At 44.4% G+C, this 21,641-nt stretch overlaps 1 protein-coding gene across 1 annotated transcript in view; it reads right to left on the bottom strand.

Annotated features, from left to right (window-relative positions):
* The window catches only part of PCCB (propionyl-CoA carboxylase subunit beta), a 548,767-nt gene that overhangs the window by 151,572 nt on the left and 375,554 nt on the right, over window positions 1-21,641 (bottom strand). The window contains exon 11 of the mRNA XM_085634345.1: window positions 4,269-4,376. Coding sequence (XP_085490471.1) covers window positions 4,269-4,376 — 108 coding nt within the window. The remainder of the gene's footprint in view (window positions 1-4,268; window positions 4,377-21,641) is intronic.

The following is a 21,641-nucleotide window of genomic DNA, read 5'->3' as shown; positions in this document are numbered from 1 at the left end:
CCTGTAGATGGGGAAGGGGCAGAGCTCCCAAATTTAAGGACTGGATCAGAGACATGGTACACTGTCAGGATACTTTACTTCGATATGGAGAACTTCTGCCTTCCGCATCTAGGCCGACTGACATCTGGGGTCCTCTACAGACGTATCTGTTATCGCACCCACAGACGTAACAAACTTTTCTGCTCGCTTAACCCTTAGCCTTCCAAGACACTACTTCTACGGTAGCGACCCAACTACAGGGACTGAAACGGGGGTGGGTCGTCGTGGGTTGGGATTGGTGTCCTTCCTTACTTTTGCTGGTGCTTCGCCATGGGTGGATCTCCTTCTGTCCCTCTGCCAGGCGATGCACTGGGATGTGAGGTGGGACGGCCACTACACGCGACTGAAGGGCGCCTCGATACAACTGGTGCATATTACTGTGGAAAGATCATTAAATGCAAAGTATTCAGCGTTTGAAGGGTTGTGGTCGTTCATACTGGCATGCTGATTATCATTCGTTCTTGTGCCGCGGCCGGCCCCTGGAGGGTTGTAGGCAGGCAGCTGTGTTCAACATCCACTTTCATTCTCGTATCAAGCCGCCGGCCACAAGATGGTTGTAGGCATGGGGCTGTGTATTCCGTGTTCATGCTGAATAAAGGTTTTGGGAAAAAAAAAAAAAAAAAAAAAACATCGTTTAGTAGCACAGTGGTGAAATAATTTTCTAAGTCACTAGAAAACCAAAAAAGTTGAGTGGAGCTCCGGGTCTACGTCAGAAGGCATGGAATGAAAGGAACCAATGTCAGCACCCAGATGTAGGGCATATATGCTTTTCCGTCATTTCTGGGGAGGTGTGGAGTCAGCATAGAGCCACATAATGCCACTTCACAAAATGCTAGACAACTGCAATGGAAAAGCTTGCCGTAGCCAGTCCGTCCCCCGGGGAGTTCTTTACGGTGAGAAAACAGCGGTTAGAAGAATCCATCAGAAGGTACTGATAAGTGAACATCAGGAAAGTACAGACTAAGCACACTCAAACCTGAAGAAAACCCAGGTAGACTGGTCAGTGAAGGTATAAGAAATAGAATGAACAATTGGCAGAAAGAGTGAAACTAAAAAACAAAAAACAAAAATAAGAACCTTATGATAGGCAAAAGACATCAAGTCCTGGATTCAGGAAGCAGTGGGAAAGAGCCACATTGCAAGAGTTAGACTAAGAATAATAAAAATAACCAGTGACAACTGAAATATAGAATGAATGGCAATTTCAGTGGCACACATTACAAAAGTGAGAAAGAATATCAGGCAAATATTAGGCCTTTCACTGTTTCAGACACTACTGACAGAGCATTCTGCTCTGTTGCCAAATTGAGGGATTTGTGTACCAACAAGAGAGAGAGAAATTAAAATTAATAATGAAAGGCAGTATGAGAACAAACTCAACTGTACAACATAAGTCTCAAAAGGCCTGAACTATTGTTATAAAAAAAGAAAAACACATTGATGGGTCTCTCCAACCACCCTCTACTCTGATCTCCTACAAACTATCTCTTTTTCTAATGACGAGTCACACCAATTTCTATCTATCAGCAATAATCTTTAGTCCTCTCTTAATGCATCTCCCTTTCCACTCCTCATTAACCTAAGTTAATGCCCTAAACTGTATGCTGTGGTAGGCCGATGCAAATTGTGAATGACGCCTAATAGTGTAATGGGAGTAGAGGGCTCACCGAAAGCACTTCTCTGTATGTGTATATGCATGAATTTTAATTATGAATGTTTATTATATGAGGCAGGGAAGACACTGAAGCGGTCCTCCAAACCAGACTTAAAAATGGATTCAAAGGATACGGGTTTAATTCTACATACTTCCTACTACTGATCTAAGGAAGGGGGCACCATTCAAAGATGGCTGCTACTTTCAACATACAGGGCCTTTCCTGGTCTTGTCTCTTTAGCCTCAGGTCGAGCTGAGGAGCAACAGCAGGGGTTCTTTTTTAGCATTTCCCCAGAATCTTTCAAGGTCAAACAAAGTGGGTGACTGAACCCTTCTACGAATGGAAGATAACTACATTAAGAGCAATATATGCAAGATAAAAAAGAAACACTAATTAAGATGTAAGGGCACTAGAATACTTGTCAGGATTGTTTTCAACAAAATGATCTGTTTTATGCTTTTTTGCACGCAAAAATAACTAACGAGTAAGAGAATGGATTTAAATACATCATAATCATGCTTCAAGCAAGCGTTTGGTTATCAAGCTTTAAGTGAACAAATCTTGTTCTCAAAATGGCTTATGCATTTACTGAAGAGTCCCTCTCAGATGCCAAGAACAAGTCACTGCAATGAAAAGTGCTTCCTAGGAAACAGAATAATACGCCTAATTGCCATTAGCAAGACAATGAGCGGGAGACAGTCCTGTGACCTCATTCAAGATGCCACTGCCTCTCTCGTAAAACAACTGCTAAATGTGGCTCGCCTAAAGCACCCAATCCCTCATGGGGGCTGATTCAAAACCCACTCACTTTGATTTTTCATTCTTAACACGTTTTCTCGCTGAGCCAGACCAACAAGTGAATGGAACGGTGAATGTGATTGCAGAACTTATCAAGTTGAGCAGCTGATATAGTGGTGTCAAGGTTTAGTGGGAGAGGGCATTGGCTTGATACTGCCATGATTATTTTTCAAGTTGGCCCAACAGGGTGGTAGTCAATGTTTGATTATTGAGAAAAACAGGGTGTGTGAGGCTTGCAAAGTCAGTAAAGACGGTACATATGCTTTCTCAGAGTGAGGGTTACAAAGGAGATAAGATGACCCAATCACTAATTCTTTCCACAAGAAGCATCCTTGAATGATGCTAAACCTAGCCACATGATGGAGCTGGCTAACATAGGTTCTCTATATGCTGTAAACTGATGCATGAGTTTTATCTTGGTCTGTGAAGTTGCAGCATTTAATATAACAACATTCCTGATATTTGCAAAGTTGTTGGTGGGTACCCTAAAGATATGCACAAGCTTCACAAAATAACACAAAAGCATGCCATTAATAAAGTAATACATTTGCCTGGTTTGGGAGGACATTTTATTACTATGTTGTACTAAACCATTTCCAAATTGTGCTTGAGCAAAACGGGAATTAAAGGTAAGCCATTAGTGACATTCTTGGAGAAAGACTATAATTGAGGTGCTCTACTACCCATATAAACACAAGAAAGTGAAATCTGGACACAAGTGAGTACATCAACTTTTATGTATATTTCGACTAAGCTACCACATTCTGCTACCATTTGGTCAACAGAGAACTACTAAGGATTTAGAGAAAGGATCTCATACTTGCACAGTTATGACACTCAGGTCCTGATGAACATAGATTACAATCGCAAAAAGAGGCCGCAAACGGCACACCAACTTTTTTGCAAATGCAATCTGATTTTTCGACCCGACCTAGGTAAAAATGGGTCTGCTCACAAAATACTAAATCGCAGGTGTATTGCAGACTAATAAATGTTCACTAAGCAGATCACAACTTGTGACCTCCTGCAATTGGCTACAATCTCAGGAATAATGGCCTGCGAGGGCTAGCAGACCACCACCCATTTTTTTTCTTCAAGTAGCTCGAGTTCATTAAAGGGCCTACACCCTCTGCTCTCCCTTAAGCTGCCACACTGATTTCCAAAGGAGAAGTGGTCCAAAGAAGATACCTTCTCCACTGTGAATCAGTTACCACCAATGTGGGAGTAGATAACAGAGTAATGAGTTGTGACCGGAACTACAGTCGCAGACCATTGATACATAACTCACAGACTCACAATTTAAAAGGAATGCCCTTACAAACCCCTTTCTAAATTCTTATTTGGTATGGGTTTTTAAACTCATTTCGCGATTTGGAAAACGTTTTCCAAATCACAAAACAGAGTTAGTAGATTACAAAAAGTCACTTACTGTTGCAAACCCTGTAATTCAGGGTTTGCAACCACTTTGCACATCAGACCCTCAGTTCCTGTATTTTAGGTAAAATAAGAAACCAAAAAGCAACAGCTTTTTTGATTAAACACGTTCATAACTCTAAATCTGTAGTAAGATTGAAAGTCACATAGGCGTATGATAAAAGCGATCCAAACTATCCCCAGTTAAAGGCAACTTCCCTCTGATAAGCTAAATACCTTGCTTTGTATATATTAAAATGCACCCAGAGAACCAGAAGCCCATCAAAATACAACAAAAGATTTGGGAGCTAAACTAAAGCGGTATGAGATACTATTGAGCGAATAATGGAAATATAGTCTTACCTGGTAAAAATCCTGGAACATCCACAAAAGTGATCAACGGAATGTTGAAAGCATCGCAGAACCGGACAAAACGGGCCCCTTTCACAGAAGAGTTAATATCCAGGCATCCTAGTGAACAAAAATATCAAATACTTAACATTAAAAACACAAGGTACGATCACAACAAAGAACATCTACACATTTGAAATAGTCACAGTTCGACCAGGATCAGAAAAGGAACCATCCTTGTGATTAGGCAGCACAAAGAGAAGAAAAGGCCATCTCAAAAGGTACCAAGTGCTGCCCCTTGAAAATATCGACTGATTACACATAGTAAATCACAGCACTTCAACAAGAAATGAAACAAATTTAAGGATCACAAATCACCCACCGGCACAGGAAGCAGCACTTGAATCAAGCGAATTGTAATGATGCAAACATCTCCACACGGAAGTAATTTCGCTTCATGATGGATAGGTTCGATCAGGAATATATATATTTTTTGTTTATATAACTGGGTTGCATTCTTAAATATATCAACAAGTGCAGATAACATTTACCTTGTTTTGTTCCCACTAATCACAGACCTATAATAAAGTAACCATAGCCATATTTTACTATTTACTAGAGCCTGGATATGATTTCGATTGCTCATGAATTGGATAATATGGATACAGGCATGAAAGGATGCGAAATCCTGAGGAAGAAAAGCAAGAAGAAAGATATTTCGTCAGACCCCATTCTGGGGGCATGGGGCAGGAGTTACTGGACCATAAGACTGTGGGTTGGGACTTTTAACAAAGATGTCCATGGGTCCTAACGCCTGTGGCACTGGAAACTACGCACCAAGTACACCCTTTCCACACTGGACTCCTAGATAAACAAGCAATCAAAGGCTTCTCAGGAAAGTAGAACAGAGGCAGAGTCTCAGAACTCAAACATTCGAACACCAGATAAACGGTACTGTCCTTCCCAGTGCTTTTCTTCACAAAAAAGGGAAGTCTTAATTGCACACCAAAACAGAATACCACACATGGGAAATGGTAATCAGCTACATATTTTTAAGAGAGATCCTACACTGATCTAAACCCACAGAAACATTCAGGCATAACTCTGGTAGGATAATGCAAGTAGCTTCCCACATACTGTCATGCATACATAGGCGTGTCTCACTATGTCAAACTACAAAGTGGTCTACAGTGATTCAAGCTCGCTGGTTTAAATAACGCACTCAAGTCCTAGCAGAGGGAGACACTGTCACTGTTCGGGTGCCCCCAGTTACCCGGTACATTGGGCGCTTTGCTTCACACCAGCACGCTGCAGCTAGTAAACGGAACACAAGCCAGTGGTCTAGCTCAAAGTTCCCAATAGTGAAATGAATGAAATGAAATAGCATTTATAAAGCGCATTGTTACCCGGAGGCATCCCAGCACTAGGGTCGAACCGCACTAACTGTGGCAATCAAGTTTGGAAAAAGCCAGGTCTTCAGTTTCTTACGAAAGACGAAATGGTGTGACTCTTTGCGCAGCTGCAGCGGCAAGGAATTCCAAAGTTTGGCAGCATTGTAGGAAAAGACCGGCTGCCGCTTCTGGACCTCCTCATTCTGGGGACAGACGCCAAGTGGAGATCATTTGAGCGTAACTGTCTGTTGGCTTGATAGGGCCGGACGAAAGAAGCAATAATATCAGGTCCCTTGCCTCCTAGCATCTAATGGGTGGTACAGAGGGCTTTCAAATGGACCCTTTCCTGAATAGGAAGTCAATGTAAAGACCTGAGGGCAGGTTTAGCTGACTGGCGGCTAGGGACACCCTCAAGGATCCATGTGGCGCAATTTTGCATGCAGTTTCTTAAAAACCGCAACGGGGGTGCAGAGATAGAGGGTGTTGCCATAATCCAGGCAGGATAAACCAAGTGCCTGGACCGCAAGCTTTCTTGCTAAAAGGGGAAGCAGAGGCAACACTTTCCGCATCATTTTTAAGATGCCGAAGCAGGAAGCAACAGCTTTCCTTGCTTAAGTTTTAAAGCTAAGCTCAGAGTCCAGCCAAAAACCCAAACTTTTTATTTCAGGTTTGGGGACAGGCGGAGGGCCCATACACGCTGGCTAGATGGAAACAATCTCGAGGGGGGAGGGATTACCGAGCAACATGAGCTCGGTCTTATCCCCGTTCAATTTGAGTTGGGAATGGCACATCCATCTCATCACCTCCTCGAGACAAGGACCCAGACAGGTTGGGGAGCTGCTTTTGTGATTAAATGCCACCACTAGTTGGGTGTCGTCGACATACGTAATTATGTGTACCCCAAAGGGTAAAACAATTTCCGCAAAAGGGGACATATAAGCATTGAAAAGAGTGGGGCTCAGGGATGACCCCTGAGGTACTCCACAATAAAGAGGCCTGGGATTTGAGATGGCCTCACCCTCAAAGACTTGGTAGAATCTATCCTCCAGGAAAGAACGCAGCCAATTCAAGGCTCATTAAGTCGGCGTATTAAGATTCACCGTATCAAGTGCCGCGCTAAGATCCAACAATTTCACGGCTAGAGAGCCACCTGCCACCTGTTTCCAGGATCCTTCTAGAGTCTTCTACACCTGCCAATAACGCTGTCTCAGTCCCTTGAGAGGGGCGGAACCCAGTTTGTGATGGGTGTAAGAGTTTACCAGCTTCGAGGTGTTTGGAGAGAGCCATATTAACAAACTTCCCCGCAATTTTGCAGACCCAAGGCAAAAGCGAGATGGGACGATAGTTTACGAGACAGTCAGGGTCTGAGCCAGGCTTCTTCAACAAGGCCTTTACCAATGCCTTCTTCCATGAAGAGGGGACCATTCCCGAGGATAATGACAAATTAATCACATCTGTGAGGAAAGGGCCCACCGAGCCGACTACGGAACTCAAAATTTTTGGAGGGACTGGATCTCTCGGGGTTCCACTCTTGACAAGGGCAGAGATGGTAAGAAATGTCTCTTTATCCAAAAATCCAAAAGTGGAAATACTTCTAATGGGTGGACCTGCCTCCTGACAGTAATTTCTTCAAAAAAGGAATTTAAGTCAGGTTCAGAATACAAGATTCTGATATTTTGAATTTTATTGTGAAAATACTCTGCAAGTTCATTACAACGCTCATCCGTTGGGTCAGGGTTGTCAGGGGCGGGCGTGACATGCGAGAGTTTTTTTTAACAATACAAAAGGTTTCACGAGATGAGTTAGCTGCAGAAGAGATTTTTTCATTATAATAGCATGCTTGGGCTTTTTTAATTTCAGTTTTGTAATTTTTGATGGTGTCTCGATATTCCATTTTCTTAGAGGGGGAGAAATCTTTCCTCCGCGCTCTCTCAGCTTTTTTACAAATCTGCTTTAAGTTATGTAGAAGAGGGGTTTACCATGGAGATTTATTGGGGCCTAAGTTCACTTTATAGGTCTTTTTTGGGAGAACTAGATCTAAAGTATCTTCCATCCAGTCATTGAATTGGTCATTGGCTACTTTCGGATCTGGGTTGATCGAGGGTATACTACTGTCTAGAGAGAGGGCCCATTCTTCCAACTGCAGTTTCCGCCAGCAGCTGGTAGTTTTTTTTACAGGACAGGCAAGGGGAATAGCAACCTTTGGGGACCAATAAAGAGAAATCAAGTAGTGATCAGACCAGGGGATAGGTGTAGGCTGTAGGTGTAGAGCGCACTGGCGATCACCCTGACTCCATCATTTGCACTTGAGTACAGTGAGTCCAGGAGGGAGCAGCACGGGTCCGGCAGCACCAAAAGGTCCCTCACTGGCAGGACCTTTCCCTAAGCGGTGGCCTTAGGTCTTCAATCACAGGACTCGATCTCATGGAAGAGTCAGCACCAGTTCACCAGCCTCTGGAAGATGATAGGCATGTTGCAGTCAAGATGGCTAACACCTACAGAGGTCTTAGAATGATTCTGTTCACTTGGCTTGTAGTGAAAACTTGCAGGGATGCTGAGAAACTCTCCAGATTGACACCAGCACACTCCCTAGTTCAGTCTGCTTCTGTAGGCACACCAGCTGGGCTTCTCCTCCTCAAGCGGTCTTTAACTGAAGGGGTAGGTGCTCATTCCACACATTTGGAAGGAAAGGCCACAGGCTGAGCTCCACAGCTCTTCAAGAAGACGCACAGACCTCAGGGGATGTCCCTTCACCCCTATGAAAATGGCTATCAAAGATACCAGCTGTGGATCTCAGCAGTCCTCCTAGTAGTCTGTGGAGCACTCCCTTTTTAGGTCTGAAGAACTTGGAACCATGTGGGATTGTTTGGATCTCACTTTTACATAAATTTTCCAGACTGGGGATGTTGAGACCACTGTTAATGGCCAGAAATCAGTTTGGAGCGGTTTTTGTGCAGCTCTTTTATGCTTCTGCAGAGCAGACACCATGCTTGTTAAGGATTGAATCTCTTACAGGAGGTAGTGATGATCTTGTCTCCAACTGAAGGATGCAAAACATGATCACAATGAGCCTAGTCCTCAGTAGCCTTCTGCAGTAGCACTTAGGAGAGGCAGAGGATCTGGCCCTGCCTAAAAAATATCCTTTTCTTAACAGAATCTCCTAACTTAATTCCCCCCAATCTAACCCAAAAGGCAGTGCTCAGGAAAGGAATATGTTACTTACCATGTAAGTATCTGTTGGTAGCATGTAGTTCTGCTGATTAACATGCTCTGCATACTCCTGCCATGTAGTTTTCAGCTCGTACGTTTGCAAGCTGTTTTTCTTCAAATAAGTTTTTCGAGTCACAAGGTATAGTGACTTCTCCATTGGCTGGTAATACCCATGGGCATCGGCTCCATTGTTAGAATGTTTTCCGCAAAGCAGGGTATCAGGAAGATAGAGCGCAAGATAGAAAGCATAGTAAACATGCAAAAGGTAAGAAAATAGGAAGTGAAATAACTGACTCTACAACAACCAGAGGCTTAAGGGGAGGTGGAAGGGTGCATGTGAATCTACAGTACTAAATGTTATGAACAAATGATTAGAAGGTAAGTAAGATATTCCATTCATAGCCTATGCAACTGTAGGTACATATGATTTGAAAAGACTGTAAAGTGGTTCCACCATAAGAGGTGGTTATCTGGAACATGTTGCAGAATACTGTAAAAGGGTTCCAAAGACAGCCTGGCCAACTTATGCTTGTTGGTGTGACAAGAAATCCACACAGTAGTGTTCAGTTAATGTGTGTGGAGTAGACCAGGTAGCTGCTTTACAGATGTCAGCTATGGGTATGTTACCCAAAAAAGCCATAGAGGCTCCTTTATTTCAAGTGGAATGTGGTATAGGTGGGACAGGCAGATTTGTTTTACTTTTCAAATAGCAAGTCTAGATTCATTTGACAAGACATCGAGATATGGCCATCTTTGAGAGGGCAGATCCTTTGTGAGATTTGGAAAAAGCGACTAACAGCTGCGGAATTTTGCGAAAGGACTTTGTTCTTTCAATGTAGTACATGATAGCACGGAGGAGATGGGTTCCCTGCGGCTAACAATTTACATAACATTTTGGAGGTCATAGCAGATACCATTACAAATTAATGGGATAGTCCGATTATCGCCACAGGACCCGGGTACAATATGATATGAAAAAATTGGTCCTTGACTAACCTTGTAGAAAAAAACAAATATTGAGGGAAACTATCACACGGGGGTTGCCAGACCGGTCAACCACTTGTAATTAATACTATTCAACTGTCATTTTTAGCCAAATGCACACCCTGAAAGAAAAGGGAAACTTTCCTAGACACACATTGCGTATACAGAAAATAGACCCACAATCTTTAGTGGAGTGAAATTCATTTTTTATGTATTTTGAAAATTCTATGGAAACATAAATCGAATGGTAGACATTACCACACAGATGTAATGAAAGGTTGCTCAAGAAAGGGAAAAGGAAGTGCTCGTGTTGGAGGGGGGAAAGGTGAAAATCACAGGATTTAGAGTTGCAAAGTATTCCTTTGGTTAAAGATGATGCTGGTTTACGAAAAAACCAGTACAGTATGGCCTGTCCTTGACAGTTATTTACAACATATTTTGCATTATTTTATAAGTGCATGAATGCAACATGCTGATGGTGTGGAAATGATAAAGTACAGGCCCTTGATGGGCGAATGAGTCGACATTTCGACCCAAATTGAGCAATGAGGGTAATTTGCAACCTTTGCTTGTGGGTCTTCTTCAGGACAGAGGGGTGGAAGGGGCAACCTAGTCCTGGTGCCAGTGAAGGGCGTCCCATGTCGCTATTCCCCAGTGAATATAGTCCGCAAAGTGCGGTATGATGCGCTGAGGAGATCCACACAAATGTGATGTCTTTAGAGGTAACGGCGACCCCAATCGTTTAATCCTAGCACCGGAATGGCTATTAGTCAATATTCCTGTGAAAATGCTGACGGGCCCGGCCTCATAGAAGCTGTTCCGCCCCTTCCACCCCTCTGTCCTGAAGAAGACCTGCAAGCGGAGGTAGCAAATTACCCTCATTGCACAAATCGGGTCGAAACGTCGACGCATTCCCCCAGCAAGGGCCTCTACTATATCATTTCCCCACCATCAGGATGTTGCATTCATGCACTTATAAAATAATGCAAAATATGTTGTAAATAACTGTCAAGGACAGGCCATACTGTACTGGTTTCTTCGTAAACCAGCATCATCTTTAAACAAAGGAATACTTCGCAACTCTAAATACTGTGATTGTCACCTTCCCCCCTCCAACACGAGCACTTCCATTTCCCTCTCACTTGAACAACCTTTCATTACATCTGTGTGGTAATGTCTTTAACGTTCGATTTATGTTTGTACTGAATTTTCAAAATATATAAAAAATGAATTTCACTCAACTTAAAGATTGTGGGTGTATTTTGTGTATAAGCAAGGTGTGTCTAGGAAATTTTCCTTTTCCTTTCAGGGTGCGCATTTGGCTAAAAACTACAGTTGAATAGTATTAATTACAAGTGGTTGACCGGTCTGGCAACCCCGTGTGATAAAGTATCCCTCAAAATTTGGTTTTTTCTCCAAGGTTAGCCAAGGACCAATTTTTTCATATCATAGCAGATACCAGGCAGGATCTGCACACTAGAGTTGACGCTGTGGCGACTGAGGTGAGCCTATTCCGGGCGGACCACAAAAAGCTTTCAGGGAGGGTCACCCAGACGGAGTGTACGCTTGATGGCCTGCAACCTACTGTCATGGAGTTTGCGGGCCAGGTCCAATCACTGGTGCCAAGGTCCAGGAACTGGAAAACAGGGCAGAGGACTGTGAAGGACGGTCCCGCCGCAATAATATTTGGGTTGTTGGATTCGCTGAAGGAGAGGGGGGCCATGACCCAATGTCCTACTTTGGAAAATGGCTTACACAGGAAATAGCTTCGGTGTCACTAGCTGCCCATTACCAGGTAGAGCACAGGGTTACGGCACGCAAGCTGCCTCTGGGGTCACCTCCCAGACCATGGTTGATCCGCCTTATGAATTTCAGGGACAAGGGAACCATCATGAAAGCAGTCTGAGCTGCAGCCCCACTACAATACGACAATACACTTATTTACCTAATCCCTGATTATAAATTGAAAGTGCAGTGCCAGAGAGCATCCTTGTTAGGTGTCAAGAAGCCTCTGAGACAGGTCAGACTCACCTACTCCCTTCTATTCCCAGCAAAGCTCAATGTGACAGCTAATCGGACCAGTTATTTTTCACAGAACCTGCAGTTGCCAGAGACTGGGTAGAACAGTGCCACACCAGCCACCCCAACACGCTGACCTGGCACTGAAAGGGAGAGGCGACAACTGAACCAAGATGGCACTGAACCACGTGTGGAGGAAGCTCCCTCCCCGGAACAGGCACGTGAACAGCAGCATCAGACATGGATGGCCGTGACACACCTACCCTCGGAGCGTCGCTCCCCCTCATCCACTGGAGCTTACAGATGAATCGCAGCCAGAAACTGGTTCTGTCGCCTCGTTGAGTAGAAATCCTTCAACATCCCTACCAGATGTTATGCCACAAACTGCAGACCTGCTTGTTTGAACCCGCTATATTGAGGAAACATGAATATTTTGTCACACGAGATGTCCTTTCCTCCTCTGACCCCTGCAGGTCACCTACATTTCAACGACACTGGCATACATTGAATCCTTAACTCCATGTCTTAGAAAGGTGTTGGGCAGGCCTAGAGGTGTGTTTACCTTGAGTCTCCTCTTCCCCTACTTGCTTTGAGGTTAGGGACCGGCTCATGTCACTGGTCCTCCGCCCCTCCCCCAATAGGCAACATTCTTTTTAGCTGGAGGACTCAATGAGACTCTGCTATTAGAGTTCCCACACTATGGGCCTACTAGTTCACTGTTTGGGTAACCGCCGTTCTTGTGCTTACCCTGGGAGGGGAGTTGGGGAATTAAGTTTTATTGTTTCGCAGGTCATACCCCATGCTATATATCTGCACTGGGTTGTGCACATACCCACACTGCTAGATAACCATGACTAAGCTTCAGATAATCACATGGAACGGTCGAGGGATGAGAACAGTGCATAAGTGACACCTGGTCCAACAGTACATACAGTGACACAATACAAACACAGCATTCCTCCAGGAGGTGCGTGTTGTGGGTGGTGAAAACGTTCACCTCAATAAGCGCTGGCAGTGTTACAGCACCACCTTTTCTGGGTTTGCCCGAGGGGCACTAATTTGGATACGTCCCGCAGCTCCCTTCAAGTGCCTTGCCAAAGAAATGGACCTTAAGGGACAATATGTATTTGTGGAGGGCCATTTTGATGGCCACCCTATCCTGTTGAGTAGCACGTATGCACCGAATGTGGCAAAACAAGCATTCTTGGCCCGTCTCACCATTACCCTTATGAAATGGGAACATATCCCATGGACCATCGGTGGAGACTTTAATAGCGTCCTTAACCCTGTCCTTGATCGCACCCCCCCCCCCCCCCATTACCTAATTCTTCTGTTGTGAGAATTGCAGAAGCCCTTACTCAGTAGCACGCACATTGGTCTCTTTTAGACAGCTGGAACACATTGCATCCCGATGCGAAGAGCTACTCCTACTACTCCCTACCCCATGATCTACATGTTCGGCTGGGCCATATTCTTTGTCATCCAACCACTCACTCACAGGTTACGCATGGGGAGCATCTTGGTCAAACTTTCTTTGACCATAACTAGGCTTTCCTGTTTTCAGTTTCTATTTTTGGTAAATTCTGGTGGTGTTTTTTCAGTGTTTTCCAGTGATTTCAAAGCCTAAAAAAAACAGTGTTTTTCAGTGGCTACTCATTTTCGTGCCATACAATACAACTGAAACAGTGTTTTACCGGTGTTTATGGAACGCTTCACTTTTATTATTGCTTCCTTTCTTTGTTGATGCATGGTATATAGACAGTGTATGTACAGTGTATATGAGGTCCAAGTACATTGACATCTACACGAATTATGCTGAACACTTGATAGACAAGGATGTTTTCTGACTCAAGTTTTTTGATTATATCCACTACAGCAGTCATGTTTTCCTGTAAAAATCTAAGAATGCATTACAGTGTATTTTTTTTTTTTTACATCACTATCAATATGCACCTGAGGATCATCACATTTCTTGTCTTTTGCATAGTCACTAGGCAAAAATTCAGTAAATGGTCGCAACATAGATAATATTGCATTCACGGCCTCTAGAACTGAGAACCACCGACTAAATGACACAATTGGGATGACTCTTTCTTTGCTGCCACACAAAACACAAAATGAGAAATATTTGCGTTTTAGTTCCCGCGCATAACGAAACAGTGCACCTGAATGGACTACAAAATCAATAGCAGTCTTCATTAGCTCAGAAGATTGTAAAGATGCTTTCAGCATACCATCTAGCAAGTGGCAAGGATCTCTTACAGGGAAACACTTCAGCTCAGGTATTGCTTTTGACAGGTCATCACATAACTTTTTCATATACGTAGCTGAATCGCTGCAAATACAAACAATATCACTCCAATCTTTGTTAAACTTGGTAAGACTTCTCTGCAGCAGCATTCCAAGTGACACTGCGTTGCATGTTTCCAGTACATCTAGATCTGCCATGATGGTACGTCTGTACCATCCATTGTTTGCATCACAAAATGTGATTAGCACTGCCACTGCTGGGTCGCCACGCATCTCTGGGAAAGTGTAACAGTTGTAATGAAAGGAGTGGCAGTGTTATGCTAAATGTGGTATGCAAGCCTAAGATATTTATTGATTTACTTACTGGTGTTTTCTATTGCTTGAGCTCCACCCACCCGGCACTCTGACACTCTACAAAATGATATAATGATAGTATCATTGGAGGAAACTAATTGAACAATTTCAGTTTCTTTGTCTTGTGTGTGACACTACAGAACGGTGATGGATCAAACCCAGATCTGTTGACTAGGTGTGAGTGTTTGATTGGTTCTGATGCTCCGTCCATCACCACCCCCTTTTGTACTACTACTTCTTCCTGCCCTGGGCAGTCTGTAAAGGGCTCAGTTTTACCTGTCCGATGTGAAGCGCCTCTTATTTCCCCCATCCATCTGCCCTCCAGTCCACGGTGTAAAGAAGTGATTCCTCCCACGTGCCTGCTAGGAGAAGATCCCCGATATTCAAGCTGTGTGAAACATGTTCCTGCTGTCTTGTCGCTGCAGTCAGTGGCCATATTTGGCATGATATCATAGTGAAGGTATAGTGCAACGACATCCACCCCGGTTTTCACAAGTGTGAATTCGTATCTCACAGGATTCTCTTGCCGAAGTTAACTAATGTACATTACGGTCGCCTGCCTCTGGTGATAGAATGCAAATTGGCGCAAAACAGTATTGGTAGTGCTTGCGAGCTGAGTGCAAATTGTGTGCGCTACTGTGCTTACATATTGCACCTTTTAGCTCTTAGGTGGTAGTAAAAGTGGCCAGTACATAAAATGCAAACTAAAAGGACGCCACAAATACCGTTTCCACATTGTTGTCCGTGTTATGCACCTATCTATGTAAAGAGAGTTGAATGTGCGTAGCGGACACAATTATGTGCGCTAGGTAGTCTTGCACTGCCTGTATTACACCAGTATCGGAGTGAGCCAGTGTGTCTCACAGCACACGCTGTTCATCTTCTGCTGACACCTGTGAGGATGGGAGTTGTGCACACATGTTTACAAAGCCTTTCCGGATATCATCACACGCCTTTGTCTGCTTCAAAATAAATAGATATAGCTGGGTGACAGCATGGCATGCCTGCACCGACTGCCCCCCTCGTTTAGGCATGATGAATGTGTATTGTTAATCATGCTAGTGATGTTAGCAGGCCTTATTGTCACAGCTTTTGGCAATCACTGAATAGTTGTGTCCTGCTCTCTTATCTTTTCATCACCTGCCCTGCTTAATACAGCCCATCTGCGCCTCCTGATAAATAATTGCATGAGGGGGCTGGCTCCTTATTGAACTGAGCGACGTACGATGTGGAAGCAAATTAAGCACTGTTCACCCTCCCCACCCCCCCACTCTCCCACCCCCCATCCCATCATGTGTGTCAGCCCGGGATTCCCAGGTTGGTGAACGTCTTATTGCAGCCGCACCCGAGTACTTCACAGGTCTTTAAAAGACCACTCACTTCCTAACGAGGCTTTGTTGTTTTTCACCCCTTCTTAGAGCCCCTGCAGCTACACTCTGCATATTGCTGGAAGAGTCAAACCCCCCCCCCCCCAAAATGTTTAGTAGCCCACCCCGAAATTTGGCTCTAGTTGCGCCTCTGACATACAATAATATGCGCAGATTGTACCGGGATAACTCAAAGAATAAAACATGACACAGAAAGCTGAACTGCTGTAAACTGTCATCTTAACGCCTCTATTAAGCACTACTGCGAATACTTTGACGATGAGTACAGCACCCTGAAGTGACAAAGTCCACGTGTATTTACTGGCATTGAGTACTCAGAACACACCGCCGCAAATACCTTCATGAGTCAAGTACTACCAACTCAGCCGTTTTTTGTACACACTATTTCTTTGTTTAGACTAGTTTAAAGTGCATACGTCACCCTTTGTAAAGTTCAACCAAGTTCATTACTTAGAACTGTAAACCTGCTCCGTATATCACATAGGGTTAAAGGCTTCAGGTTTATGCCTAAAAATATACAAATGTGGCACATTTCCAAGTCCCTCTCCGCGTTTATGTGAATTTCCCAAAAAATAAAAATAATCTTACACTTTTGATTCGGTAACTAGGCTTCCTCTATTTTTGTATTGCATAAGGTTATCAGCATTTGTATAGTGAGGTTGAAACCACATGACTAGCACTGGCGGAGCCATTAATATTCCTAAGGATGAGACAGTCACATAGCCACTGCCGATTAGAGATAGTCACACCGCTTAGACAAAGGCTCTTCAATTGCGTACGTTAAATACAACTCGACAGGACTGATGCAAACACGGTCACCTGGTTTTGTATTTAAAACAACTTTGTCTGAGGTTTACCAGTGTTGTAGTGAAACAGACGCAGTATCGTTTTGGAGATGACAAAATTAACATGTCACGTCTGTGAAGAAACAATGTACTCAGTAATGTACTTCCACAACAGCCAGATGATGAGTGGACTCAGCCTGCAGTGGGCATGAGCAGGTGTCAGCACGTTTCAGTACAGGCCTCTACTAGTACACAAGAAATGTTGGGCACACGTCACCAAATTAAGGGTTGTGTAAATATTGATTTGATGGGGGTGACTCGCGTTTCTTGCTGCTTGCTTCTCGGGCCTAAATTGTAGTTTGGCCTGCAATGCTTTGGCTCCATCAAGTGGCCAAAAGGTGTAATAACAATGAAAATCAGTTACACTCGGTTTAAACGGGGTCAGCTGATTTTCATCCGGTAGGGTACTGTCGGGCAGATTCGGTTTTAACCGAATTCCAGACAGCCTAACCATAACCCACTACAGCTACACCTCAACTAGCACCTTCAACCAGCCATGTTGGAGGACATTGCGTTCCAGGACACGATCTGGGAGATGTATCGATACCTAGCGGAGAACTGGGCACTGCCACTCTATACCTATAGAATGGGAGGCCCTCAAAGTGGTGCTCCGTGAACACTGTATCAACCCAGGAGTGAGGGCGGTTCTTCACAGGGAATTGACATCACTTGAACTGTCCCTGGGCGTCTAGAAGAAGAGTCCTGTAGACTGGCGGACACTCCTGGATGTCGGCGAATGACATGCCCAACTAGTAGACCAACTGTGATGTTTAGATTTTAGGGCCCATCAGACAAAGATGCATGCAAAGGGAGATAAATCTGGACGGCTTTTGGCTTGGCTTCTCCACAGTTAGAGTCCATCCACGCCAATTACCATGATTTGCCAATATCTGACCTATACCGTCACGAGTCAGTCAGACATACATACTGCCTTTACAACTTATTATAGGTCACTATATGACCCCCCAACATTGATCGTGCTGCTAAAATACAGGCTTTCTTTTTTACGGCCTCCTGCTGCCCACTGTCGATTTGTTAACCCTAAGGATGTGGAGTTGCCCATAACAGAACAAGAGCTCAGAGCAGCCATTCAGGGATCGTTTACATGTAAAACTCCTGGACTGGAAGGCCTTTCAGTTGAATTCTATAAGTCATATGAAGACCTCCTAGCCCCTAAATTACTGGACTTGTATTAAGGGACGCTAGAAGAGGGAAGTCTACCTTTGACTCTGTGAATCCCTTATAGTTTTGTTGCCAAAACCTTACAATAACCCATTAGAAGTCCCATCTTACCACCCTTTCTCCTTGCTAGAGACAGATTCTAAGATACCTAGTACTGTTATCTCAGGCCGTCTTCTAGAACATATGCCCCAGCTAGTACATGCAGACCAGTGTGGCTTCATCACTAAGCACTCAGCCACCCTCAACATCTGTAGGTTCCATAGTGTGTGGGAGCTGGTGACGGCCCACTGGTCGTATGCAGCTTGCCTAATGATTGATTTGGAAACAATGTTCAACACAGTGAACTGGACCTACATGTTTGCAGCACTCTCTAGGTTCGGCATCCATGTACCCATGTACGCTGGCAGCCATGCACATTTCCTTACCTTGATATTCAAATGTATCATAGTACTCAGGGCTTAACAGACTGTAACCTTAGGTGGACCAATACCTCCCTGCGACCACGACTGACGTTTTGGAGCACGCTTCCACTTACAGTGCAGGGCCGGGTTTCACTGAACAAGATGGTGATGCTTCCACATCTCTTATTATTTTCATAAACTACTGTTACATATTCCGAGCTTTACATTCCGTACTCTTCATGGCATGTAAAGTACTTTCATTTGTAAATAAGGGAAGACGGCAAGTAGCCCTTCGGATGTTCCAGTTGCCGGTTGAAAAATGGGATTTTGGTGCCCCTCTAACTTTTAGCACTATAATTTGGCAGAGCAACCGCAATGGCCAGCTCGATCAATAAAAGGCCGCTACTTAGCTGAGCTGGGCCTCCCCACAATGTGGATCGCTCGGCCGGCATGATCCACAAACTGTTGCTGCCAAAGGGCAAACTTTCTGCACGATCGAAAAAGGTCCTGACTATAGCACGAGTCAGTACAAAAGAAGCCTGCGACTATCTCAGACTCTAACGCTGTACGCACCAGAGATCCGTATTAGAGCCATATGCCACTCCAGGGAGTTGCTTGGGAGAGAAGGGATGAAGCTCTGGGAATCAGAGGGAGAAGAAACCCTGGGTGCTCTATTCCAGAATGCCACCATTATTCAATTTGAGCATCTCTGCGTGGATCACAACCTGACCTTGGGCCAATTTCTAGCTTATCATACCTTGTTGGCTAATTTACAGCGTAACTGGCAGATTATAGACACTGAACAAGACACATATCCCCTAGTACATGCGCTCCACATAATGGGTAGTGGGCTCTGCCTTATGACGTGGTCACGCAAGCACTGGCATACACCCAAGATGTATTGCACCACATCAGACAAGATTGGGAGCGGAATATCAGTCGCGCCCTGTTGAAGAAAGAGTGGGACAAGATTCTTCTATACCCGCGCAAACTCTCACAATGCAAAATGTCAATATATTCAGCACATGAATCTCCATAGAGCGTACCTCACACCTGCGCGCTTACATAGAATATACGGCACTGCACCAACTTGTCCCAGATGTGGCTCCCAAAACGCTGACATGGCTCACATGTTTTGGACTTGCCCAGAAGCAATATTGTTGTGGAAGGCGGTCACAGATGTCCTAGCAACAATCACAGGGAGGGAGAACCCATGCATTATAGAAGCAGGTTTATTGGGGCTGTACAGGCTTAGGAAGGCGGGAAGCGCCACTAACCGATTTAAAGACCTGCCATTACTAATAGCTCAGAGAGCAATTGCAATGAAGTGGAAGAATGCCCACCTTCCTGGATTACCATATTGGTATATGGCCACTCTGCAACTGATTAAACTGTTTTAAGCGGATCCCAATGCTAGAGTGCATATTAATGGATACTTCTATACCTTTTCGAGTTAGGCAGGGCAAAGCGAGAGTGCTACCCCTCCTTGCCTTTACCCTTTGCCATTGCTATTATACCTACATGCTCCGTGAAAAACTTATGGAGAAGGGTATTACATTCCCCACGTGGAGGTTTATACTTTTGGTATATGCAGACAATATCCTGTGCTTGTTAAGAACAGTAGAGCTTATAGTTTGAAATAACGTCAGGTTTCGGAGCTAATTACAACACCCTGGAGCAGGTGAGATGTGTTTCCTCTCGCCACTAACATCAATAAACCAATGTGAGAATATGCATTAGTTTGGAGGGAGGACTCGATCAAGTAGCTCAGTGTTCTCGCAAACTGAGACTGAGGTAAACCTTAAACATAACTATGGGCCTGCGATTGACAAACTAGCTGTGCAAATAGATGGATTTGATTCCTCCTATCTGTAGCTGCCAAAACTACAGTTGCTAAAATGCTAGTAGTACAGCTCAAGTTTCTGCACCTGCTTGTGACTATACCTGCACTCCAAGGTAAGCACAAGTACACCAACCTGTGCACTCTCTCAACCATGCTAGCATCGGGGGTGGGAGGGTGGACACAACTGTGTTGGGAACCCTCCTGCATGTCTGCCGCCTCCACAGAGCAGCACTGAGGGGGCTGCTTGTGGACCGTGGAGGCCCCACTCTGGCGGCGAACGCAGCAATTAGAAGCGAAAGTTGCCACTTGAGTGTCTAAGGGTGGAGGACAATAAACACACCGCTTGGTCATAGTAGGCTGGTGCCTTGACAGAAAACAACAGCCAAAGCACCGCCTCTCCACGCAAGCACGTTGGTGCACTGCTGGGTCCTCCTCCAGGTTGAATGCGTTTCCTTAACCACGTGCTGGCAGACCACATGGTATGATGGCTGAGGCGTTGGGGTTAGCTTGATTAACGTTCTGGCCGTACGTTGCCAATAATGTGACTAGCTGCTCCTTTGTAACTTGTTCATGTCGTATGAGGCTGACTCAGCCCTCCAAGGAGGGCGGATTTGCAATGACTGATTTTGAAACTTTCTTGCTTTGCAGCCACATTTTGCTATATACTAGACTGACTCACAAAGCACTGCTCCACACATACCTAAAGAGAGTGACCAGGATCAGGGATGATGAGAACCGCCCTTGCCACTAAGCTGCCAAAGTGTGGTGAGTTCATACAGGCCTGTCAAGGGCTGAAATTCTTTCGTTCTCTACGCCCCTTCTACATTCTGACATAAATCATGCTTTAACAGCATACAACAGCCTTTTGACTTGCGCCTTTGATAAAATCGATCCACTAAACCAGCGTCGCAGACATCTACCAGAGGCCATGCCTCTTGGCACTCGGACAAACTGCGTCTGAAAAAATCTAAATGTAAACGCTTAGAACACAGGTGGCATCTGACCAAATGTTCCTCAAACAAAGAAATTTATAGGGTTTTACTAAAAAGTTATCACAAACATTAAGGTAGCACACAAGCATTACATTACAGTCAAAATAAACCAGGCAGGGAACTCCACAAGGGAGCTTTTTAAAACGCTAAATGATTTTGCGAAGTCACATGCCTGTAATCGCTCTAACCCGGTTTACCTATCGTTATGAGATTCGCTAGCAGACTTTTTTGAAGACAAGATTAATAACATCTATGATAATTTTCCTACCACCTAGAGTCAACAGGACTCTTACTTAGATTTTAATCTGCCTACAAGTTCTGTGGTATTAGAGTAATTTCAGTCATGCTCACTGAAGCAGGTACAAGCTATGCTGGTTGGTGCTAAATCCGGCTCTCCACTGGACATCTGCCCACCACAGGTCATTGCCTCTTTAGCCCACTACATTGACCCCATGGTTACTGTGAGAAGTTGGCCTGATGTATGATGTCACTAGTTCTAGTGCACACCTTATATCAGTCCAAACAA

Source organism: Triturus cristatus, chromosome 11, assembly GCF_964204655.1.
Source record: "Triturus cristatus chromosome 11, aTriCri1.1, whole genome shotgun sequence".
Taxonomy (NCBI): Eukaryota; Metazoa; Chordata; class Amphibia; order Caudata; family Salamandridae; genus Triturus; species Triturus cristatus.
This window is presented reverse-complemented; position numbering and strand designations above follow the sequence as displayed.